Raw genomic sequence first — 26,055 nt, 5'->3', positions numbered from 1 at the left:
CATTTGACGAAGAGGCAATGTCTGATCCTAGAACTTTGCTTTGAGAGGGAGAGGAAGCATACACAATATGGGATATCTTCCTGCTTTTCCTCCCCTCCCTCTCACTGCCATATTAATGCTCAAGGGAAGATGTGCTCTGCCAGGGAGGAGAGGCTTCATTCTTTTTTTTGCTTATTGTTTTCAACTCATAGTATCCTATTGTAGAACTGTTGAGATATTGTGAGAATTAATGTCAAGATAAACTCTAAAACTGATCTAGGGTAGCATTGTTGGCAGTAGGATTCTAGAACTCCACACATCTGAATAATTTTCTGTAGTGAGTTGAATTTCATACTCTCAAAAAGATGTGTTCCCCATATCCTAAACCGGTGAAAGGGGACCTTATTTGGAAACAAGATCTTTGCAGATGGAATTAAGGAACTTTAGACAAATGCCAAGGAACACCTGAGCCTGCAGAAGCCACAAGAGGCAAGGAAGATGTCTCCACAAGTGCCTTTGGAGGGACCATGGCTCAGCCCAACACCTTGATCTTTGGCCTTCAGAATTGTGAGAGAAAATTTCTATTGTTTTCAGACACCAAGTTGACTGTAATTTGTTAGGGGAGCCCTTGGAAACAGGATACCTTATCAAAAATGCAGATTCTCAGGCACTAACCCAGTCTACTGAAAGAGAATCCTTAGCAGCAGGCCTGGGAATCTGCATTCTGATGAACTCCTCTAACTCTTATCTATAAAGTTTGACAGCTACTGATAAGAACAACTGAGTGTGGCTTCTGTCATCCAAGCAAAAATAGCCCAAAGAGCCCACTATTTTTTTCAATTAAAAAAAAAAGGAAATCCCATAGGCTACCTGCCATTTTGTTAGCAAAGAACACATGATTATTAGACAATTGTACGAAATACTCAGATTACTGGTTATTGGAGACTTATAATTACTTAAGCACTGACTGCATAGCAACTAGAGGCGCAAGCCTAAAAACATGGTGGCAGGTTTCACTGGATGGGAAACCTTCTGAATCACTGTGTGCAGAAACAAATGAGGAAGGAGAGCTGAATGGTCAGGGTTTAGTCCGGGTAGGTAAACAGAAACCCAAGCTGGAAAGGTAATGGAGAATCTGGGAGCATTGATAACAAACACGACTAACATTCATTTGGGGATAAAGCTGACAGGCAAAGGAGGAAGGACCAAGCTACTGAACTCTGTAAATGATATTTCTCACTCCTTCTGAAGTAGGCATGTAAGAATACTTGAAATGTGAGAGTTAGAGGAAACAATGCTTGGGAAAACTAATGAGCACTTTTAGGTGACTCAGGCCACTGACTCTATGTTTTAGTCTTGTCCCCATGAAATCTGCATATTTCTGCATCTAGTTATTGAGTGTCTTCTAGGTAGTAGGTACGGTGTTACAGTGACAAATGTCAAAAGGAAAGAGCCATACCCTAGAGGGGCAGCGGGGGTGATGAACATGTAAGCAAGGGTTTCAGGAATCCAAGAAAGGACTCACTTTTTCTGGGGTCTTTGGGAAGGTTTCAGCAAGGAGTGACAGCTAAGCGGAGCCTAGAAGTTGGAGGAGGTGCTCATCACATGAAGAAAGGAAGCGAGTATGAAGTGTGAAACACAACTATTCTGATTTACTGAGTTTTTACTTTGTGCCAGGCACGAGTCTAAGGTCTTGGTGTGTATTAACACACTTAATCCCCACCTGTAAGGTTGGTACAGTCATGATTCTCTTCTTACTCTTGGGGAAACTGAAGCACCAGGAAGCCTAGTGACTTGCCCAAAGTCACCCAGCTAACAGATGGTGGAGCCAGAATTTGAACTCTAGTCGTGGTCTTATTCCAGAGCTGCCCACCTGTATACTGTGTGTGCCTTCCTCCTACTGGGGCCACCATACAGGTGTAGGGCAGGAGGTGAGCAGGAGCCTGACATGAGTCTGGAGACTAATGCTCAACTGGAATGGGTCTACTGCATCATAAGAAGGTTGGGATTCATTCTACATGTAGCATGGAGACGCTGATGTCTAATAAGCAAGAAAAAATAAAATCAGTACTTTTGAGACATGATTTCAGCAGATGATTATTTTGGGGTGGGGATGAAAAGGAAAATTCTAGGGGAGTAGTAAGTAGGCCATTGGGATATTCTAAGGGAGAGCTAAAAAGGTCTTCATAAAGGCATGGCATTGAGGATGGAAGGGAGGGGGTATTTATTTTTTCTCTTTCTTTCTTTCTTTTTTTGAGAGACAGAGAGCAAGCATCTGGGAGGCATAGAGGAGGGGCAGAGGGAGAGGGGGAGAGAGAGAGAGAATCATAAGCAGGCTCTGCGCCTAGCAAAGAGCCTGACTTGGGGCTTGATCTTAAGACCCTGAGAGCATGACCTGATGAGCCAAAACCAAGAGCTAGACATTTCACCAACTGAGCCACCCAGATGCCCCAAGGGAGAAGTTATTTCTTTTTTTTTTTTAATTATTTTTATTAACACATAATGTATTATTGGCCCCAGGGGTACAGGTCTGTGAATCATTAGGCTTACACTTCACAGCACTCACCATAGCACATACCCTCCCTGATGTCCATAACCCAGCCACCCTCTCCCTACCCCCCATCCCCCAGCAACCCTGTTTGTTTTGTGAGATTAAGAGTCTCTTTGGTTTGTCTCCCTCCCAGTCCTATCTTGTTTCATTTTTACCTTCCCTACCCCCCACCACCCCCCACCCTACCTTGCAAATTCCTCATGTCAGGAAGATCATATAATTGTTTTTCTCTGATTGACTTATTTTGCTCAGCTTAATACCCCCTAGTTCCATCTATGTCATTGCAAACGGCACAATTTCATTTATTTTGATGGCTGCATAGTATTCCATTGTATATATATATATATACCACATCTTCTTTATCCATTCATCTGATGATGGACATCTAGGTTCTTTCCATAGTTTGGCTATTGTGGACATTGCTGCTATAAACATTCGGGTGCACATGTCCCTTCAGATCACTACATTTGTATCTTTAGGGTAAATACCCAGTAGTACAATTGCTGGGTCATAGGGGAGCTCTATTTTCAACTTTTTTGATGAACCTCCATACTGTTCTCCAGAGTGGCTGCACCAGCTTGCATTCCCACCAACAGTGTAGGAGGGTTCCCCTTTCTCCACATCCTCGCCAACATCTGTCATTTCCTGACTTGTTCATTTTAGCTATTCTGACTGGTATGAGGTGGTATCTCACTGTGGTTTTTATCTGTATTTCCCTGATGCCGAGTGATGTTGAGCACTTTTTCATGTGTCTGTTGGCCATTTGGATGTCTTCTTTGCAGAAATGTCTGTTCATGTCTTCTACCCATTTCTTGATGGGAGAAGGTATTTCTGAGAAATAATTAGGCTCTGGCTTTGACTTTGAGAACCACATTTTGTTCTCAAAAGCCAAATTGAAGGATAAGGAGGAGGGTCAATTCTGCAGCTTTTAACTTAGTGATTGGGTAAATTGGTACCATTATGGGAAGGATGTAATACAAAAAGAAGATGAGTTGGGTTTATTTGAAGTTTGGAGGAAAGAGGGATTAAAATTAGGGTTACATTACAAAGAGAATTAGAGTCTTAGATATTTGGGACTTACTGCACGGCTGTGGCATCTAAGCTTGCTTACTTGGTTGAGTCAGCAAATTGTACTAGTCAGTCCATATTGTTTTTATTTATTTTTTTTAAAGATTTTTATTTATTTATTCTATAGACAGAGAGAGATCATAAGTAGGCAGAAGGCAGGCAGAGAGAAAGGGGGAAGCAGGCTCCCTGCTGAGCAGAGAGCCCGATGCGGGACTTGATCCCAGGACCCTGAGATCATGACCTGAGCCGAAGGCAGCGGCTTAAACCACTGAGCCACCCAGGCGCCCCATATTGTTTTTATTTTTATTTTCTCTCTATTATGATGTCTTGACATCTTAACATTTTCCTGGCTAGGATAGTGTGAGAGGCCTTCTGTCCCCTGAGGGGCTAACCACTTCTTAAAGGCAGCAAAGGACTCATGCAAACGAGCCAGTCCAGACCCCTTCTTCCTCTACCCAGCCTGGAAACCTGACCTTCTTGGGGTTTTTTGTTGTTGTTGTTTTGGTTTGCTCTTGTTTTTGTTTTTTGTTTGTTTGTTTGTTTTTAAGACTTTAATTTGAGAGAAAGAAAGAGAGAGAGAACTAGTTTGAGCAGAGGGAGCTGCAGAGTCAAAGGGAGAAGCAGACTCCCTGTTGAGCAAGGAGTCCTATGTGGGACTCAATCTCAGGACCCTGGGACCATGACCTGAGCCAAAGGCAGACCCTTCATCAACTGAGCCACCCAGGTGCTCCAAACCTGAAGTTCTTTAATCATCCCAGAGGCAGGTGCTGGGCAACTGGGGACCACCAGAACTATTCAAACCAACTAATCCTAAACTCATCACCCTGCCCTGCCTTGCTTTCCTATGTAAACTCCAACAAGGCCTTGGCCTTGGTTCTCCCCTTACTGCTCTGCCGTTGCCCAGCAGTGGTGCTTCCCTGCGTGGTCCTGCATGGTCCTGCATGGTGTGTCCTGTGTCTGGTTTCTAGGACCTGACTATAATAAACTTGTTGTCCTGAGCCTCCCTTTCGTCTCCTCCCGTGGCCATGGTCGGCTGACCATCACCTAAAAAGAGCACAGAACACAGGCCAATTCCAGCTCTGTCTCCAAAGAACCTTTCCGTGGCCCCAGATTGCCCTCTTATCCTTGACCTTATCCAAGGAGAGGAGAGATGAAAGAATAGGTTCACCTCGGGACGCCTGGGTGGCTCAGTTGGTTAGGCAGCTGCCTTCGGCTCAGGTCATGATCCCAGCGTCCTGGGATCGAGTCCCGCATTGGGCTCCTTGCTCAGCAGGGAGCCTGCTTCTGCCTCTGCCTGCCATTCTGTCTGCCTGTGCTCGCTCTCTCCCCCTCTCTCCCTCTGATAAATAAATAAAATCTTTAAAAAAAAAAAAAAAAAAAAAAAGAATAGGTTCACCTCATTGCAAATCCAGTTGTCCTCCTGGAAAAACTGCTCTGGGGTGGAGATAGGACATTATCCTCAAGAGTCTGGAGGCGTTTCACTAGACTATCAGCTTTAATTTGGATAGAACAAGTAAAAGGGTCTGAGTACCATTCGTGCATTGTGCTGTATCCTGCCAGCATTTATAGGTGGTTGGTGGAAGTGGAATCCAGCACCTGGAAGCAAGGCAGCTACTCTGTGACTCGGAAACATAAGAATCTAAAACATAACATAAGATGAGGTTGTAGTACCCAAACAGATGATCCATAAATGTGTGGGGAGGAGGACAACCAGGGCCCTTTGGGAGAGGGGAGCCATTCGTAGGGTAGTGGTGCTCTGTGTTCAGATAGACCGAGGTCTCTGAAATTCAACACTATTGACATTTTTGAGCCAGATTAATTCCTTGTTGGGGAGGCTGTCCCATACACTGTAGAATTTTAGCAGCATCCCTGACCTCAACACACCTGATGCCAAACGCAGCCCCATCCCCGGGACCCTGAAGTTCTGACCAACAGAAATATCTCCAGACATTGCCTGATGTACCCCACGGGATGGGGGGGCCAAACGCTCTCTGTATGAGAACCACCGAGAGAGAGACTTAGACTGGTTTCCAGTTTCTGCTACTTGTAAGCTGTGTGACCTCAATGTGTTGCTCCACCCCTCAAAGCTTCAATATCCTCATCTGTAAAATGAAGAATGCAGTGCTCATTTGTGATTTTGTCCACCAAAGAGTCCCTCCTCTTGGGAATCGCTGCTGGAAGTCATGCACCCCAGTAGAGAGACGAGGCCGGTCTGTGGGGAGAGAATGAAGTCAGCACAAAGAGAGAAGCAGGAGACGGTGCGGTGAAGAGTCAATGAAAATGTTTCCAACCCCCAGCCCCATTTGCCTGGGACAGCGCAACTTTGGTTTAGGACACAACCAAGGATGTTCCTCACTAAGAAGTATTAACGCCCGCCTCACAGGGCTGCTCTGAAGCAAAAGGGCAACGGTGCACGCAAAGCAGATAACATGGGACCCAGCCCAGTCAGCGCTCTGCGGAAGGTGCTAGAAGAAAGTTCATTCTTCCTCTCGTCAACTTGGCATTCCAGCAACTGAACAGCCTGTAGTTCTGACCAGGCTTTGTGGTGCCTGTGCCCCTGTACCTGGCATTCTCCTCCTCCCCTCCTCCCCTTCTATCTTCAGGACCTTCCTTGAGGACCCTCTTTGAAGACTTCCCTGAGCCCCTCTAACACAGTTAATCACTTCCATGTTCATGCTCCCATTTTATCTGTCAATTATACGTATCGCACGGAGATAGACATCGGTTAAAGGGCTGTCTTCCCCCTGGACTGCAAGGAACTCATACTTCTTCTTTGCTTTACTCCTCAGAACTTAGCACAGCACTTGGCCTAGGAAAGCCTTCCACGAGTATTTGTGCACTGAGGGGAAGAGACTAGGGTACTGTCTCCAGAAGGCAGACCTGCTAAAAGTTCAATCTTAATGTTCCATGTGTGCCCCCCACCCCACCCCTAAAAGAAAGAAAAAAGTCAGTAACAGATAAGGAATAGTGTGCCTGGGACCTTGTAAATGCAGAATCCAAAGCACCAGGAATACTACCTCTAGCCCCTTGCAAAGCCCAGCAGATGTGATGCCTACCAGACATAATGAACAGATCTTCAGGATGCTTCGTCCTGCTCCTCTTACCCTGGCTGTGAGTCCACAGTGGAAATGTCCACATCCACTCCGTTACTCAATCGGAAAGAAGTCACAGCAAGGCCCTGTGCACCAGGCTGGCCCTGCCTGATGTCATTAAGGCCGTCTGACTCCCTTGCCTCTCTCTGATTCCGTGCTCAGCAAAACGCTCCCATGAAGAGTGTCCCTACCGGGCGGAGAGCTCACCGTCCAGCTGACACACATTTTTAAGTACTACTTGAAGTTCAAACATATCCGACATGCCCAGAGCTTCTTTCTAAAGGAAAGCCACACCAAATTAATCTGGTTGCATACGGTTTGTGCCATTTGTCTGAGTTTAACCAGTTGCCTTGGCCTCCAGTAATTAGACCAGTTACCAATGTCCCAACAAAGACACCCATTTATAGGCATTTGGTTGGCCAGTCACTTATGAGATGACTCCTGTGAAGCTTTGCCCAATGTAAGACCTTCATTTAGGATGGTGACAATGTCTACACATCAGAACCTCTGTCATGGGATGAAGGCACAGTGAACGGAGGGCAGCTGCTCCTCTATACCCGCATGGTAAGAGGCCATTGTTCCAGTTCTCCCCAGCTCTGCAGGATGCTTGTACATGGCACATGAGCACACGTGCTCTTAGCAGTTCCGTAGTCCTCCTGTCTACCAGATTAGCTGAATAAGAAATCCATCAACTCAAGGCATCTAGTCTCGTATTCCTATTGTTCCTAAAGAGCCTAACACATAGCTGGAAAATTATTTACATTTTTTAAGATTTTTTAAGAAGTTTTTACTTATTTATTTGTCATAGAGAGAGCACACGCAGGCAGAGAGGCAGGCAGAGACAGAGAGAGAAGCAGGCTCCTTGCTGGACAAGGAGCCCCATGCAGGACTTGATCCCAGGACCCTGGGATCATGACCTGAGCTGAAGGCAGTCCCTGAAGGCAGTGTGGTTGATGTAAGTCAGTTTTGCTAAACTTGATCAACCCTGGATCCTGAGCAATACTAAATTCTGAGTCCTGGTGACTTCATGCTTCTATTACTCAGCTGTTTCTTTTTTTTTTTTTTTAAGATTTTATTTATTTATTTGAGAGACAGACAATGAGAGAGAACATGAGCGAGGAGGTCAGAGGGAGAAGCAGACTCCCCATGGAGCTGGGAGCCCGATGTGGGACTCGATCCCGGGACTCCAGGATCATGACCTGAGCTGAAGGCAGTCGTCCAACCAACTGAGCCACCCAGGCGCACCTACTCAGCTGTTTCTAACTTCAGCTATATTTCCTTGATTTGACATAATTTTCCCTTGTTAATTAATCCACAAATTTCTATTCCTCTCATCCTTTAGGAAGATAAAGGAAATGGGCATCCCTTCCCTACTCTGCCTGAGGGGCTATTTGGAATCTGCTATATTTTGTTTTCCCACTGAACCTCAAACTCCTGTTTCTTTCAGGTCCTGGGAGCAGTAGAAGGTGTCTGCCCTGGTGGGAGAGAGAAAGAAGTGAAGAAAAAAGGACACACGTTTGGATGGAAAGTAGCCTCTAAGATCACAGACTACACGGAGATGCAGACTCACGGGTGGGAGCATCTCCAGAAAATGCAAATATGCTCCAATTAGCAAGTCATCACATTTGCTTGACTTTTCCCAAGTTACCAAGCATCTCCAGATGTGTGATCTCAGTTAGTCCCCCTAGCCACTCCAGGAGCTGGGAAACACAGGCCTTAGTTTATATTTCACACAAAGAAGGGTGAGATCAGGGAGGTTATCCAAGGTTACAGGGCAGGGGCAGAATTTGAACCGATTGGAAGCCCCGTGAGTTTATTGGATGGATGTTTGCTATTCACTTACGGCATCCAGGTTAAGAGCACAAGCTTCAGAGCTAAGCAGAGCTGTTTTCAACTCATAGCGTCTCCATGTATTAGCTAGCCATAGGAAGATGGCATGTCACTAATTTCTGTGACTCTCACTGTCCTCATCTGTAGAATGGGGATAAAAATCCCACATACTCTGTATCAGGGTTGAGAGTTATAAATGAGATAATATATGAAAATTGTTTAGGGGACACCTGGGTGGCTCAGACGGTTAAGCATCTGCCTTGGGCTCAGGTCATGATCCCAGGGTCCTGCGATCGAGTCCTGTATTAGGCTCCCTGCTCAGCGGAGAGCCTGCTTCTCCCTCTCCCTCTCTCTCTGCCACTCCCCCTACTTGTGCTATCTCTCTCTCTCAAATAAATAAAAAGTCTTTATAAATAAATAAAATATCTAAAAAAAATTTTTTTTTAATGTTTAATGCTGTGCCAGAACCCAGTTAGGCACACAATAAATATGCCTTCTTCTCATCATACTGCTGTGGTTATTATTTTGGTAGGGGTAGTAGTAAATACCAATGTCTGGCCCCAAACAATTCCATTACAAAGCACTGCACTGATCTTTTCCCTCACCTTTTACCACACATATACTTTCTTTCTTTCTCTTCTACGCTCTTTTCCTCCTACTACCTTCCTATCCGCTTTACATAAAGCCTCTAACTCTTAAACACCCACCCTTGGGTTGCTGCCCCTTATGTCTGTCTTAGTCTTTCCCACTGGAGTTTACTAGAGCACCACAGGACTCCAAGAAGAGGTAGGAAAGCCCAGCCTTGGTCTTTGACACGAGTCACCCTTTGGAGGGGAGCTTAGCATTCCCAACACATGTTTTTTTGTTTGTTTGTTTCAGGTTTGCATGTTCCTGTCTCAAGCAAATAGATTTGAGGGTCTCCAGGCATTAAGGCAGTGCGATATAATTTTCCTCTTCAGTGTTTTAGCTGGGGTAGAGGTTTCAGGGAGGAGGAGGACAAGCTAGGTTAGGCGTATCCTGCTGAACTCCCATGTGATGCCTTTCGCGTCTGAATTAATTCCCTGGACAAAGTGCCCTTTCTGGCAACAAGATAAACAGGTTCATCTAGAGGTTTGGCTCAGTGGTGTATAAAGCCCTTCATAACCACAAAGTTGGGCTCTTTCCACCCCAGGCTCCCAGCCCCTGGTAGGGTACAGTGGCAGGCATTGTATGCTCAGCAAGGTTTCACACCCATTGGGAATCTGAAACACAGACACTGCTTACACCTCAAATGAGCTCTTTCTGCCGACCTGTGGCGCTGGGGCCGACAATAGCCGCCTCACATCCGCGCCCACTGGGCTGCAAGAAAGACTTCCCTCCCCAACCCCACTACTCAAAATCCTGGAATGACTGGACAGGTGGAAACCACTGGCTGGGCAGAAGCCGATTTCCCAAGCTTCAGAGCAGGGTCAGGCTGTGCTGGCGTCTTTTAAGAAGTTGGTTCTGAGAAACCTTTCTTCTATGATCATTCCTATTTTTAGAACCATTTCACACCTCGGGAGCCTCTACTATCCTTCCCTCCTTGAAGAGTTTTCCACTGACTTGTCAAATGTTCTTTTTATGGTCTTCATTAGTTTGGCTTTTTCCAACAAAGTATTTGATTTTGACCTTTTTTTTTTCTTTTTCTCTTTAAAGCATTGAAATATTGATAGTGGTCACCAGGAGCCTCCAAGAGACGAATATTTGCTTGTGTACATAAAAAGCAAGTTGGCCATTGCTTCTGCCTCCAGGCTTTTAAGTTAATATAGATAACTTTGTAGAAGGTCTTGTAACAAACCAAATGAGCCATTGAAAGCAAGCCCTTTATTTTAGCCATGAACTTTGATGAACCTTGTTCTGTTGCTTGATAACAATCAGAGCCTAGGAAACTTATAAATAAAATTATTCTATCCTGAATATTTTGTCCCTTGAGGGCAGAGGTTTTGATCAGGAATGCCTGGGTGGCTCAGTCAGTTAAGCATCTCCCTTCAGCTCAGGTCAGGATCCCAGCATCCTGGATCAGGCTCCTTGCTCACCAGGGAACCTGCTTCTCCCTCTGCCTGCTGCTCCCCCTGCTTGTGTACTGTCTGTCTCTCTCTCTCTCTCTCTCTCTCTGACAAATAAATAAATAAAATATTTTTTTTAAAAAAAGATTTGGACAACCCGCAAATATACAGTCATATAAATGTAGCAGATAATTTTAAATATTTTATTTATTCATTTGACAGACAGAGATCATAGATAGGCAGAGAGACAGGCATAGAGAGAAGGGGGAAGCAGGCTCCCTGCTGAGCAAAGAGCCTGATGTGGGGCTTGATCCCAGGACCCTGAGATCATGACCTGAGTGAAGGCAGAGGCTTAACCCACTGAGCCACCCAGGGACCCTGCACCAGATAATTTAAGGGGGAAATGAACATCTTTTCAACAGTTGCTGCTAGAACAATTGGGAGTCCTCATGAGACAAACGAGAAAAAAAAAACAAAACTTCAACCCCTACCTCAATTCTAGATACAAAATTAATTTGAGATAAATCATAGACCTAAATGGAAAAACTTTAACGGTTTTAGAGGAAAATATCTCCAAGACTTCAAGTGGTCAAAGGTGTCTTAGTTCACAGAAAGTAATAACCATAAAAAACAAGTTTGTAAATTGAACTTCATCAAATTTAAAAACTTCCGCTCATGGAAAGACAATGTTAAAACATTAATGGGCAAGCCACAGGCTGGAAAAAAATATCCACAACACATATATCTGGTAAGGGAACCTGTATCCCAAATATGTAAAGAACTCCTAAATTCAATAAAAACAAGACAACCCAATTTTTTTTTTAAAGATTTTGTTTATTTGACAGAGAGCACAAGCAGACAGAGAGGCAGGCAGAGGGTGGGGGAGACCAGGCTCCCTCCTGAGCAGAGAGCCCAACGTGGGGCTCGAACCCAGGAGCCTGGGATCATCACCTGAGCCAAAGGCAGAGGCTTTAACTCACTGAGCCACCCAGCCGCCCCTAGATACTCAATTTTAAAATGGGCCAGAAACTTGAACAGATACTTTGCAAAGGGACATACACAATGACTAAGGAGCACATGAAAAAGCGGTTAACATCGTTTGTCATCAGGAAAATTAACTTAAAAGCACAATGAGACATTGCTATCCACACACTTAACATGACTCAAATTTTAAGAAATGGACACCACCAAATGTTGGTGAGAATCCAGAGCGAGCAGAACTCTCGACTGCTGCTGGCCATGCAGGAGAATTCACCTAATATAGAAAACAAAACCGGTTGGCAGTCCTTACAAAGTCAAACATACCTCTCCCCCACGTTATAGCAATTCCGCTCCGATTTCTTTATCCAAGAGAAATGAAAACATGTTCACAAATTGTGTCTGCCGGTTTCCTATCCCCGTATCTTTCCCCCATGCCATTTGCTTCTGGAATCCCTTTTCTCCTGTTCCTGTCCCTCTGACTTCTGCCTGTGTAAATATTGTGCATCCTGAAATCCTGGTCTCATGGGACAGTCCTCAATGTGGCCCATGTCCAGAGTTGATCAGAAGAGCTGAATTGTATGAACCAAATTCCCAAGAGACTGGTTGATCAATCAGGATGCCAGTGTGTTCATTTGCAATGAGAAATCTAATTTCAAGCCACAGTGTTAGGTCCTCTCCAGTGGTAAGGACCGTGATCGTTCTGGGAAACAAGATCCCTTGAATGGATAGAGGTTTCATGGGAAATGCTAATGGACTGTTACCCTTGGGCGCACCTGGGATCTGTAATCTGTTTCTGACCAGTCTGAGAGGATGCTCTCAACTATCCTACTTAATGGGTTTACAGGTAGGTAGAGGAATGAAGGCAGGGAAATAGCCTCTTCCTCTCTGAAGGATGGTGGAAGAGTCCTTTCTTCTGTAAAAAACAGTATAATAGAATTGCAGGATTTGGGAAATTCATGAAAGACCTTTAGCTCTGTGCCCAACTCAGACACCTTCTCTAAAATCCCTCTCCTCATACAAGTACCTGTGTCACCTTTGTGTACATATTTTTGTTCTATTAAGACTATATTATAGGGGCACCTGGGTGGCTCAGTGGGTTAAAGCCTCTGCCTTCAGCTCAGGTCATAATCTCAGGGTCCTGGGATGGAGCCCCAAATTGGGCTCTCTGCTCAGCAGGGAGCCTGCTTCCCTTCCTCTCTCTCTGCCTGCCTCTCTGCCTACTTGTGATCTCAGTCTGTCAAACAAAGAAATAAATAAATAAATTCTTTTTTAAAAAAAAAAACTATATTATAGTGTTTGCATATGTCAGGCCATAACCTATTCCATTAGAATTATGTCTTATACATCTTTTTCTCCCGAGTCCCAACACAGTCCTTGGCATACAGTTGGGACTCAACAAATGTAGGTGGCATTAGCTAAGAGGCTGATTTTTTCAGACTTTGGCTGAAATTTGAAACGTCATCACACTATCTCAGAATGTTACTTTTCATTATCATTTTAGAGTGAAGAGAACTGCAGAGGTCACTTGATCACAGCCCAGCTGAGAGGAGAAGGCATTCGATAGAAGTCACCATGCCTGGTGCCCATGTGTGGTCTCCTGGCTTTCCTGGCTCCTGGCTCCTGGTCTCTTGGCTTTCAGGTGCCTTTTCTCTTACACTTCTCTCCTGGGGCGAATTTCAGGAAAATTCATCGAGACTGCATCGAGACTCCACCATATCCCACCTCAGAGATAGCCTTGTGTCTCAAAGAAAGAACATTTTCTTTAATTTGTGCCTATACCTTCTTGCAGACCTTTCCCCAGATCATGCTGCTGTGATCTTAGCATGGAGTTGTGGGGAGAGTGGGAAGACCCTGCCTGCCCACCTGGAGCTCTCCAGGCCTGAGGCCAGTGTCCAGCCCCATCGTGGGCAGAAGGCTTCGCATACTACAGCCTCGGGGCTCTAGCAACTGCAGGTGCCTTGTGCTGGAACCCTCAGGGCCAGATGCTGAAGCCACTGCAATGGCAGTGAAGCCCAAGACCCTTCTTCTTCTTCTTCTTCTTTTTTTTTTTTTAAGATTTATTTATTTGTCAGAGAGAGTGAGCTTAGGCAGACAGAGTGGCTGGCAGAGGCAGAGGGAGAAGCAGGCTCTCTGCTGAGCAAGGAGCCCGATGTGGGACTCAATCCCAGGACCCTGGGATCATGACCTGAGCTGAAGGCAGCCACTTAACCAACTGAGCCACCCAGGCGTCCCCCGAGACCCTTCTTAAGGAATACTTTAAATAATTATTTTAATTACTGTGCAAACCTTGTAACCTGACCAGGGCACAGTCATCTGTACTCTCCTACAACACATATTTCTTGCTCCCTAGGGAACCTGCTTCTCCCTCTGCCTGCTGCCCATATTTCTGAAACCCCATTTAGTGTGCCTGCGTGTGTGTTTGTGTGTGTGTGTGTCTCCTCTGCCTTTATTCACTCTCCGGCAAATGTGTATCCAAATGCCCTCCTGACAGCATGGGAAACTGATGACAGCACTCCCTCTGTTACTCTCTCTTCTCTCTACTTTTGTATCTCATTAGAACTTCTAAGCAAGTCGTTATTTTTCAGTAGTTTTGGGAACTGGGCAAGAGAGAGGGTGTTAAGCTTGCCTGTGGCCAGGAGGGATATTTAGAAGAGCATTTACCTGCCATTCGAACTAAACCAGTCATTCTCAAACTTGCTGCTCGTTGGAACCACCCTGGGGAACTTCAGAAACTAATGATGCCTGGATGTCAGCCCAGAGGTCTGATTTCATTGATCTGGGATGCTGCCTGAGCATCTGGGTTTTTGTTTTTGTTTTTGTTTTTTTTACTCCCCAGATTATTTCCATGTTGAAAACTACTGGGGGAAAAAAAATCCTCATTCCTCTTCCTCCTCTGAAAAAGTTGAGCTCCCAGCCCAAATCGGTGATCCAGGGGATCTGGCACCTGTCATTTCACCTTGGGTTAGCTCTGCAGGATCTTGGAAAATCCGCGCGCGCGACGACGCTAAACACGTGGCGGCGGGGCGGGCGGGGCGGGTGGGGCAGGCGGGCGGTGCCGCGCGTGGCTCCGCCCCTGCACGCCTATCGGCGCGCGGTGCGGGCCCTGACGTCACTCTTGTCAGGGCCGCGGCACATGGGCGGCCGGATGCGCTGAGCCCGGCGCTGCGGGGCCGCGGAGCGCGGGGGAGCAGCGGCCGCCGGCGCGGGGAGGGGGGTGGGGTGGGACGGCGCCCAGCCTCGGGTGCTGGCGCGTGGGGGCCGGGCCGCGCGGTGCCTTCCGCCCTTCTGCAGCCATCTGCATATTTTTTCTTTCTTTTTCGCAATTTTGAACATTTTGCAGGACGAGGGGTTCGAGGCAGGTGAGAGCATCCTGCACGTCGCCGAGGAGCCCGCGGGGCGCTTGGCGCGCTCTCCGGGGACCATCTGCACTGGGAACCCGAAAGTTTTTTGTTTTTATTTTCTTATGCAGATGTATTTATAAAGATATAAGTATTTTTTTTTTTCTTGTCTCCACCGCCTTGAAAGCGAGTACTTTTGGCAAAGGACGGAGGAAAAAGCTCAGCAACATTTTGGGGGGCGGTTGGGCTTTTTTTTTTTTTTTTTTTAGAAAAAAAATTTGAGTGCATCGCGATGGAGAAAATGTCCCGACCGCTCCCCCTGAATCCCACCTTTATTCCGCCTCCCTACGGCGTGCTCAGGTCCTTGTTGGAGAACCCGCTGAAGCTCCCCCTTCATCACGAAGACGGTGAGCGCTGCCTTCCTGGCTGCCCCGCTCTGGGAAGGAACGACGCTCCTGGGGTCCCTTTCCCTGGCTGGGCAACCCTGCTGGAGCATCTATCCCCTCCCTCCCTGTCCCCTGGCACCCTATCCCTGCTTTGTTGAAATTTGAAGCGCTCACCCATCATCCCCCCCCTCCTCCAAAGGAGCGGGAGGGGGAATCCCCTCACTGAGCAACGTTTAAAATAGTGCTGGGACCGACCCAGGCTCTCTGGGTCCCGGTCCTCCGGCGCAGGTGGGAGTCATAACTTGACAGGTCAGTGCTCCCTAGATGGAGGCTTCCCCGCACGCAGAGTGAAACCGCCTGCGCGAGGGCAGAGCTTCGCGGGCTGGGGAGGAGAAACCAGAGGGCCTGGTTCTGTTGTGGCCCGGGGGCGGCGGCGGGGCGGGGGGGTCCCGCCGCGTAGCCTGTGTATTGGGTTAGTGCTACTGTTTGTGTGTTAGTTGGCGTCCGGAGCTCGCGAGGTGTGAGCGGAGCCTCGTGCTCTCCCTGCCAGGGGTAATTCAAAAAGCGGGGTGGGGGCTGGAGCTGGCGGGGGGCGGGGGGGAGTGGTCTCCGGGCGGGAAGCTGTGCACGCCTCCAGCTCTGACACTTTCCCCGTGCACTTTTCCTGGTGGGAGGGGAGAGCGGAGTAGGCTCACGTGTAACCGCGCTGGAGCCTCCTCTGGCTTGAACCCTATCTTGGTAAGTCCCAAACCTCCCCCAGGCAACCTTGGCTGGAGCGGGAGAGGAGGGGTCGGGGCGAGAAGGCGCCCAACCGAGCTCGTGCCGCCAGGGATTTGTCAAATTGGGCTGATGCGGTTTCATGCCTTCGATGTCACAGTAGCCAGTGCGAACCGTGCGGCTTTGAGTGTAAAAGTCTTGAAAGATCATTTGGCTACAAATAGCTTGGGAGTACTCGCATCTTCTAGCAGGGGGACAACTTGTTGCTTTGCAAGAGTTGAGGGGTTTGGTTCGCCTTCTGTAAAGTATAGCTTCCCTTTTAACTCTCCTTTAAGGAGTAGCACTTGGGAGGAAGGTGCTGCCTGCAGTCTTTTGCATCTGTGGGTGTTTTAAGTCAAATTCTCAGGAGATGAGACTAGAGGATTAGAATGGATGGCAGCGGAGGCTGTGTTTCTCTGAGGAAGAAACTCAGAAGCCAGATTCCCTAATCCCAGATTCCACCCGCGCCTGAGTACTAGAATGGGCAAAATCCAGAGCAGGGTTTAAAGACAACCTGGGGTGAGAGGTTCTTCCAGGTAGGACAGAACTGCATACCTCCCTTAGTGGTATGTAATCACCTTTCCCATAGCTGAGCTTTTGACAGATTGCATACATGTGTAATTTTTGTGAATTGGATCATACTTAAGCTTTGGGGAGGGGGAGGGGGAAAATACAAAAAAAAAAAAAAAGGCAAAACAAAAGAAAACAAAAAACCATCCTTTTGTAAAATACAAAGTGCCCCAGCGGCTTTCTAAACAAACATATGCAGGCTCGGGAAATTCTCAGTTTTCTCCTCTGTCAGCATGAGGCATTGGTCAGTTCCTTCAGGTCTTAGAGCCTCTGTGTCTTCCTTACAAATGGGGATAATAGCTCTTTGCAGGTTTATTATGAGATTTCTGGAGGCAATATGTGGAAAGTATCAGGTATATAGTAGGTGCTCAATGCATGCTTTCAAAGGAGGGTGGAGAGTCCCTACTTTACCAAAATTAGACTCCTCAGCTCACTGGCTTAGTCTGAATGACCTCATATTGTTACTGTAATGAATTTCCTGGAAGAGGAATCATGCCTGGTTATTGGCTGTTTTCTTTAAAAATCACAGCATTTGTATGTAACTGCAGGTGTTACTTTCTCACTGTAGATCTAAATTATTTGTCTCCTCAAATCATGTACTTGAAAACTGCATTCCCTTGTTTATATCCTAGATCAGCTTGTAACCCTGTCCCAAGGACTAGGACTAGAGCTTTCTTTCCAAAGTAAATAGGAAGATGTTGAAAAACAGGCAGAGATCCATGTCCTGTCTGAACTTTTAACTCTAGATCCACAAAAGCCAGCAGCCAGAGAAGAATCCTGGTGTTTGTGAGAACATTTTGAACGTGGTGTTTTGTAGCAGAGGCCAGGAGGGGTGATTTGAAAAGCGACACTTTTTTTTTTTCTTTTTTAAAGTCCTAATTTCCCCTTTTTCTGCAGCATTTAGTAAAGATAAAGATAAGGAAAAGAAGCTGGATGATGAGAGTAATAGCCCGACGGTCCCCCAGTCGGCGTTCTTGGGACCCACCTTATGGGACAAAACCCTTCCCTATGACGGAGATACTTTCCAGTTGGAATACATGGACCTGGAGGAGTTTTTGTCGGAAAATGGCATTCCCCCCAGCCCATCCCAGCACGACCACAGCCCTCACCCTCCCGGGCTGCAGCCAGCTTCCTCCGCAGCCCCCTCCGTCATGGACCTCAGCAGTCGGGCGTCTGCACCCATTCACCCTGGCATCCCATCCCCGAACTGCATGCAGAGCCCCATCAGACCAGGTAAATTCTAAAACGATTCTCCCTTCAGGTGGGGAAGAGGGTGAAAGGGAGGGACAGGGTGGGGGGGAGGGGCACAAATACCCTCCCAGGGAAGCGGGCTGGCCTGGAAGAGGAAGCTTGTATTTCACTCACAGCCCTGATCATCCCATATCAGTGAGCATCTGTATGTCCCGGAGAGTCAGCTAAATGCAGATTCTGTGGACCTACCTCTAGAAACTCAGATTTTTCGGGGCTGGGGTAAGGGCCCAGGAATATGCATTTTGAACCCAGGGGAATACTGATGCAGCTGATCTAAGGACAGCATTGAAGAAACACCAGCCTACAGTGAATGCTTTAGATACTGTAGGCACCCTTCTCTCCTGCCCTTTGGTCTCCTCCCCAAATACACAGATACGGGATCTTGCTGAACGATGTGGGTAGACGCTCTCCAAGGCTGTGTATGGTTCACCTACATTCATTTTTCTCTCACCTGAAGGGAAAAAAATATATGAGTTAGGGGTGTGGGGCCAATCACCTTTTTAACCTTTTCCTTTTGCATTCTCCTTGATTGAGAAATGAATGTAAAAGCGCCTCTCCCTGTTAAGCTTGGTTTAGCCTTCTGCAGAGCCGGAACCCCATTATTCCTACAAACCAAATTGTTCTTCTAGTATCTTTTTTTCCATTTTCGTCTGTTCATTGCACTTAATCCATGTCTGGATGCCTGCAAGGTCGGCTGTAAGCGGTGTTGAACTACATAAAACATCACCCGAATTGTCCAGGACTTCAAAACCCACTGCTCAGTGCTCAGATAGAAACACAGGCTGAGGTGGACTGGCCCTGGCTTCATGCTGTTAACACTCTGTGGTGCAAAATGAACAGGAAGAAAGCGCATTTCACGTGCACAGGTAACCAGGAACAAAGATTGAGCCAGAGAAATTGCCAGGAAGGTCACTGAGCAGAGGTCCTTTGCTGCAGGGGACACAGAAAGCAGGACAATGGAGGACTTGTGCTGGAGATCATTCCTGAACTCCGTGTCCTTGCCTCGTGTAGAATTTCTGTGACATGCAGAGCAAGACTAAAATGGAAGGAAATGATTCAAAGGAGGAAACTAACACCCCTGCCTTGAAATATTAGTACCGGAGTTCAGGTCTTTATTTCTGTGCCAGCCCCCTTCTCCAGAACCTACTCTGAGTGATAACTCAAGGCCGCTGGCTGGAATAGAATTAAATCTTAACCTCTTCCCAGCCCAGAAGGCTGCAGAAGCTGGGAAATATACTCCTTGGTGTGACCCCAAACCCCTTATTCCTTGCAGTGCACAGGGCCGTGGTTTTGTTTCTTCCCAGGAACAGATAATCAGCTGAATAAACATTGAAACCAGGGAGAAGGGGCTGGAGCCCAATGAGAAGGTGCCTCATATCTCCGTCACTCTGCTCTGCAGAGTGAGACTCAACCACTTTGTAGCTTTAGGAAGTGATGTTACCTCTCAGAGCCTCAGTTTACCTTTGTGTAGAAGGGTATAATTTTTATAAGATTGGGTTAATGTGAAAGTTACATGTAGTATGTATAAAGGGTCCAATGACTAGCAGTAGATGTTCTGTTAATGAGAGCAGTAGTGATTGTTGTACCTGTCTCAACTTTTATCATTGATTTCAACCCTGTCTTCTGAAATACCTTCTTAAAATACTTAGGAACAGTATATAACCCTCCCCCCTCCTGGAAAGAAATATCAAGAGATTTTGGCCAATAGTTACTGGATTGGTACGTACCAGTCCTAACACTTAATTTCTCCATCCCCCGGCAAATACAAGATGTTTTGCCAGGTTGGAAATATGTATTTTTCTCCCCAAAGGCAGGTAAATATTGAGTCCCCACATCTTGGTCCTACTGAGAATCAAGAATTAGGGTTTGAGATTTGGAGGCTTCCTTAGAAGCCATTTGTCAGGGCTTTTAGAATTAGTGCTGACCAATGACTCTCAAAAACTTGGGGTGCCCCACCCTGGCATTGCTCTAGCTGCAATGTCCACAATAGCCAGTCTCTGGAAAGAGCTCAGATGTTCATGGACAGGTGACGGGGTAAAGAAGATGTGGTATGTATATACAATTGAATACTGCTCAGCTATCCAGAAAATGAGATCTTGCCATTTGTGATAACATAGATGAAACTAGAGGGTATTATGCTAAGTGAGATAAGTCAGTCAGAGAAAGAGAATTATCATAGGATCTCACTCATATGTGGATTTAAGAAACAGAACAGAGGCTTAAAGGGGAAGAGAGGGGAAAATAAAACAAGATGAAATCAGAGAGGGAGACAAACCATCAGAGACTCTTAATTATAGGAAATAAACGGAGGACTGCTGAAGGGGAGGAAGGTGGTGGGGATGGGATAACTGGGTGATGACATTAAGGAGGGCACTGATGTAATGGGCACTGGGTAGTCTATAAGACTATGAATCACTGATCTCTGCTTCTGAAACTAATGATACAATTATATATTAATTAATCGAATTTTTAAAAATACAAAAATATAGCAATATTAAATATAATATTGGGGAGGCAAAAAATAAATAAAATCTGCCTAAGAATAAAAGAATAAAATTTAAAAAAAAACAACACTTGGGGTGCCCCAATCAGATTTGCAAACTGTGACAAAGAACTCCTGAGTTTCAGCAGAAATCATTTTGTTAGGTTATAGGGGAAAGGTACTAGGATTAAAGAGGGCACTGGAATCTAGAAATAAGCTCTTCACTTAAATGTCTTTTTTTGGAAATGGAAACATACTTCAAAATAATCTTCACATCGAAAACTCAGTACTACTCAATACTCCTCACAAGAAGGGGGAAAAACCTGAAGGTCTTCTTCAAGTGCCAAGTACAGAGACAGTAACACTCTTCCAATAACAACTCATACCGTGTTGGTCATTATAAAGCTTATAAAGCAAAATAAATGTCTAAGGGATGTGGACATGATGGATGGATGATGTGTCCCAAACCAAACTGAAAAGGAAGAAAGTTCTCGATCGTTCATATAATCACAGTCGTGACCAGAACAGAAATACCAAGTTAATTTTGAGGAAAAGAAGTCCCCAGAAGGGAAGAGCACGTGTGTAGCCTCGAGCATTCTGGGAACTGGATCATTTCAGTCTAGATCAAGATTTCTCAGTCTTGGCACTGTTAAGGTTTCGCATAAGTCTTTGCTGTGGGCCACTGTCCTGAGCCTTGTAGGATGTGCAGTAGCGTCCCTGGCCCCGAGCCCTTGAATGCCAGTCACTATCCCCCCCCTGCCCTGCCCCTGCCCTGTGACAAGTAAAAAAATGTCTCCAGTCACTGCCAGCTGTCCCCCAGGGGGCAAAATCACCCCTACTGATAGAGACTTTGAATTTGGACAGCAAAATCTGGGCATAACTCGGTATCCTGTCACACGCACATGGATGCTTTTAGCCTCCTGTAATGCTTTCTGGCAAAACTTTTGAGAAGGTCAGGCAACATTAGGTTGCCAAGAAGAAAGATCACGTTAATAAGAGCATGGTTAGACGCTGCTAGTTGATGAAACTATGACGTCCGGCGAATCGGAAGATAATTGCAAAGTAATTTTATTAAACATTTGTTTTCTGTATTTGCTCAGCATGCGGTTTTTGAGTTATGCTCAGTAGCCTGGTGTCATTAGTGCCACCTGTCTGGTTGAAAGGAAATTAAGCCATAAGCTGACAACTAATGCATTTCTAGGTCTACCCCAAGTGTGTCTTGGAGCGACAAGGTCAGCGCTCTTACGAATAATCTTACCGCTTAGCATCATGGCCCCCCCAGCCCCCGTTCCTGTTTGGTGCCCCCCATCCTTATTCCTCCTTCTAGGTGTCTGATCAAAGAATAAATCAAATATCTAAGAAATGCAGTTCTTCTTGAAGAAAGAACCCAGGGATCCCCCCACCAGCCACAGGAGGTGGGGCGACGGCTCAGCTGGCTGGGCTGACGTCTTGATGAGGAAAGAGTGGTGGTTGCTGGCTGCTGTAGCCACCTGCACCATCTTCTCTGGCATCCAGGGTGCCCCGTTCCGGATGGCCTCAGGTCAGCGGAGATGGCAGGAGTCATCCCGACCGCTGTGAAGTTTGCCTTTCAGATCCTATCTGAGATGGTACCCGGGAGTGCTCTCCTGGAGGTATGCGCTGGTACGGAAAAAATAAGAATGTTTGCCCAGAGAACGGAGCGATTGCTTTAAGGACAGCAGTCCCTTTAGGGAAAGTCATCTGTAGCAGACAAAGGCAGAGTTATTTTTAAATCACATGCTTGTAAAGCCAGATTTGAAATCGTTTCCTCTGGTGGTTTTTCTTTGAATAGCTTGGGGGTGTCCTACCCCTGTTAGACCCATATTCAGCTGAGAATTAAGAAGGCTGTCTTTCTAGTTGTGAGCACAGACAGCGGGTCATGATGAAGGCTGGTTACGGAGTGAAGTGAAAATCCTTCCATGTGGTGGTGTGTGGGAAGAGGAGGGTAGAAGTGGGCGGCCGACAAAGGGTGGGGAGGTGTGGGAGAACCCATTGTACCTTTGCAAGATGGCATGTGTGTTCTGTTCCTGCTGACCTTCCTTCACGATCTGGTTTTGGCGTGGAAGGAGCATGCTGGCCGTGGGGTCTGAGCAAGGACGGAGGGGAATCGTGTGCTGGTGGGTCTGGGCTTGTGGGAGGTCCTGCCCAGACGACAGGATTCTTTTGCTTTTCTCAACATCAGGAGATGAAGCTTCAGTCTCTCCCTCCCCCTTCAGGGCGTGCGGTTCTGTATTTTCCCCTCCAGCACACTGAGATGTCTGCAGGTTGGGAGCTTCGTGATGGATAGTTGCTGTGCAGCGCACCTCAAGTATCTTGGAAGTGTTTTGCATTCACTGGGATCAAGGACATCATGAAGGGGAGAGAGTCAGCTTTCTTCTGGAGGCAGGCAGCTGTTACGTTTCTTGTGAGAGTGTATCTTCCTCACCACACCCTGTAAAGGACAGGCTTGTCATTGTCTCTTCACTTTGACCTGTTGTGACATTCCCAGGACAGGAGTTCCCCGACTTCCGGCAAGAGGGGTTTTCCGGTGGTTGTGGAAGGCGGGGTGGTGGTGAAGACCGTAAGCTCTGGTCCTGGGGGCCTCGTTCCCATCCTGGACCCACATCGGCTTCTGGCAACTTTGGGTCGATGTCCATACGTCTTTAAGCCTTGGGTTACATCTCAGGAGTGTGGAGATGATAAACAGTCCCCTTCCCGTGGGGGTTTTTCAGGGTTAAATGGGGTAGCACCTGACCATCAGGCATGGTGTGGGGCACAGGAATACTCAGGGCCTGGAGCTGCTGTTCTGATGTCAGTGATATGGGAGCAGGGAAGGAACTAGACTGTATTCCCAACCCCCGTTTTCCATTTAGGGATTTGTTTCATCCAGTCCCCTTCTCTCTGCAAAAATAGGACATGCTTTTTTTTTTTTTTTTTTTCCCTCCAGCATGCCCAATCCTTCTTCTGTGAGGCCTGCTTGACTTTGCTCCTTCATTCTGGGTTAGGACAAGTGACTTCCTGGTGTTAACCCAGCAGCTTTGCTGCTGGGTTAGCAGTGCCTATTCTGCCAGTGTGGAAAGAGCCACCAGCTTGGTACCCAACCCCTTCCCCACCCCTGGCTCTCGTGCAAGCCCTGCAACCCTGGCCGCCTGCCTGCATGACCGTGTGCTTCAGGCACGTGGCTGTGCCCTGTCAAGCTTGCCCAGCTCGGGGTGGCGTGCTGGCTTGCTCCCGCCCCCCGCCCCAGCCCTTGCTTCTCTTCCCAGGCGAGCTACAGCAAGCGCCAGCAAGAAATTGTAATCCTGACCCTGGCATGAGAAAGCTGAGCCCTGTAGGGCAGTTCATACACCAGGGAAACCTGCTCTGCCCGGCACTGTAGCCAGACCCCGGACTCGGCCCTCTCTGCCGTGCCTGTCTGCCCAGAGGCCCTGTCTTCTCTGCACCGCTGCAGCGGGCAGGATTCCTCGAGGCCGGCTCCTGCCAAGGGTCTTGGCAGAGTCTTTCCAGTTGAGCACTGTGCCTAGCAGACTAGAAAAATAGCAAGATGAAGACAGAACTAGGTGGAGGAGAAAGGAAGGGGCGGGCAAGGAGGGACGTGAACAGCTTTGATAACATCCCAGTGTAGAAAGCCGGAGGATGAGAAGACCGCACAGATTCATTGGGCTTCTCTGGAAACTCTCCTGCAACGGATCACTCTTCCCCGGGAGTCATTTTTTTATGTCTCAGCAGTGAAAATGGAGGGAAGAGGGAAGTAGCAGGGGAAGTCACAGGATTAAAAAAAACTTTGGGGAGGGCCAGGGAGGGATAGGGTCTGCATTTGATTCTGTAATGGACATGGCTGAGAATACCTTTCACTTAGCATATATCTGATATTCCTCTAGCAAATGTGTTGAACCGAAAGCCCCATTGTTTTCTAATGAACTTCAATTTCCTGAAGACCTTGATTTTTGCAGGGTGCAGGGCGGGTGGGTGGGGGGCTCCTCCCATTCACAGCACCCATCCGAGCGGCCCTGTGTCTGAGGCAGTTCTGCAAGGGCCTAGAGCAATGGCTCAGAGCTTACAATCCAACCAACCCAACCCATCTGGGTGTGAACCCTGACTTGTGCTTGCTCAGGATGTGGGGCAGGTCATTTAAATGATCTGCTTCTGATTTCCCATCTGGAACTTTGGAAATAATCACTGGATCTACCTGGTGGGGTTGGGGAAGGTCCTGTGAGCCGGCGCAGAGCTCGCGCTTGGCACCATGCCTGGCACGCAGGAAGTGCTCAGCAACCTTCCCTAACTGCCTGTGAGTGGAGTCCTCACGCCGTCTCATCTTTCTCCTGGGAGGACCTAGCACTGGCCTCCTGGTGAGTCTGCAGACCCTGTCTCTCCTCGTGCATGAAGGCCTCTGGTCCAGGAATTTGAACTTCTCCTCTGCTCCTCTGCTCCTCTGCGCAGTCTTGCTTGCCCCTCTCAGCCTCTGAGTTTTAGGGAATCTGGGGTAGCTCAGTGCAACCTGTGATCATTCCTCCTTGCTCTAGAGATTACAAATCAAAACAGACAAAACGCAGTTCAAAGAGGTTCCCAATTAGAAGGTTTATTCTTGACATATTTGCTAGCAAATCAATCAGTTGATGTTACCATTGAGTTTTTAATAATAGGCGTTCGTAATTTGACTGGAAGGCAATGGAAGGACCTCAGGAGTAAAGAAGCTATAAGGCCTGTCAGGGTGCTGGAGGAGGAGAGAAGTCTAGTTCACCCCCCTCCCGTTTACAAGCAAGACTTTGCATAAACATTCCAGAATAATAATTCCTCTTTCCCCCAAAGGGTCCTATAATGGATAAATCCTTACTCTTCCTGTACCTTCCTTTTCTCATCTGCCGGGTAACATCTTTGTTGGGTTTCTGTGAACTTTGTAGAGGTATTATGCGCAAAGGGTCCAGCATGGCCCCTGGCCCACGGGGGGCCAGACTTTACCACGCGTGAGTCTGTTCTGTTACTTTTCTCTTGTCGATGTGAAGGTTAAGGAGCGACAGAGGAAGATTTAGGAGCAGCCTGGCTTGTCCCCAGAAATAGCATCAGCTTTCACTTTGTGGTGTGCCCCCGGGGAAGACAGACAAGGGTATAGCTTGGCTTCTGGTCTCAAAGAAACGGCAATTTAGTAGGGAAGATAGAACTTTTAGGTAAAAGGGTGAGTGACAGGACAGAGTAGCATGTCGTTGGTGCCAAAAGATGGGGACAGAGAGGCCTCCAATAAATCTACTGAAAAGAGGCTGTGGAAGAGTAATCAAGTAAGTGAGTAGAACGCTTAAAAATAAATAAGGGAGCAGTGCAGGCAATAGGAAACCACAACAGATCTCACAGGAAGCAGCCACTGCCTGGGGTAAGAGTGCCCGAGGCAAGTCTTCTTGGAAGCGCTGGAGCCGGAGCTGGCTCTGGGAATGAGAGGTGGAGAGCCAGAATGGTGAGTGGGAGGCCAGCGAGGCAGAGTTGAAGAGGTGGGAACGCCCACGGGGCGGTGAGGGAACAAGGTGTAGATCCAGTTTGGCTGGAGCAGGAAATGCGTATGAAGGAGTCTGGGAGAGGAGTCTGGAGAGGCAGGTGCCAGGCAGGCTGGCAGCTTCGGGAATGCCTGGCTGTGCAGCTTGAACTTTATCCAGTAGGCAGTGGGGAGCCACTGAGGGTTTGCGAGGAGGGAAGTGGCATGTGGCCGGTTCCACTCGGGTTCAAGGTTGGATCTGAGACATTTTTAGATACTTCACAATAGT

The 26,055-nt window shown here is 47.2% G+C and overlaps 1 protein-coding gene across 2 annotated transcripts in view; it reads left to right on the top strand.

Annotated features, from left to right (window-relative positions):
* Positions 1-14,626: 14,626 nt before the first annotated feature.
* The window catches only part of HLF (HLF transcription factor, PAR bZIP family member), a 52,495-nt gene continuing 41,066 nt past the window's right edge, over positions 14,627-26,055 (top strand). For both annotated transcript variants that reach the window (XM_032320217.1, XM_032320216.1), the window contains exons 1-2: positions 14,627-15,270; positions 17,473-17,808. In XM_032320217.1, coding sequence (XP_032176108.1) covers positions 15,156-15,270; positions 17,473-17,808 — 451 coding nt within the window. In that variant the 5' untranslated portion in view covers positions 14,627-15,155. The remainder of the gene's footprint in view (positions 15,271-17,472; positions 17,809-26,055) is intronic.

Source organism: Mustela erminea, chromosome 18 (assembly GCF_009829155.1).
Source record: "Mustela erminea isolate mMusErm1 chromosome 18, mMusErm1.Pri, whole genome shotgun sequence".
In the NCBI taxonomy this organism is placed as follows: Eukaryota; Metazoa; Chordata; class Mammalia; order Carnivora; family Mustelidae; genus Mustela; species Mustela erminea.
The sequence above is the reverse complement of the archived record's forward strand: the minus strand, read 5'-3'. Positions and strand labels throughout refer to the sequence as shown.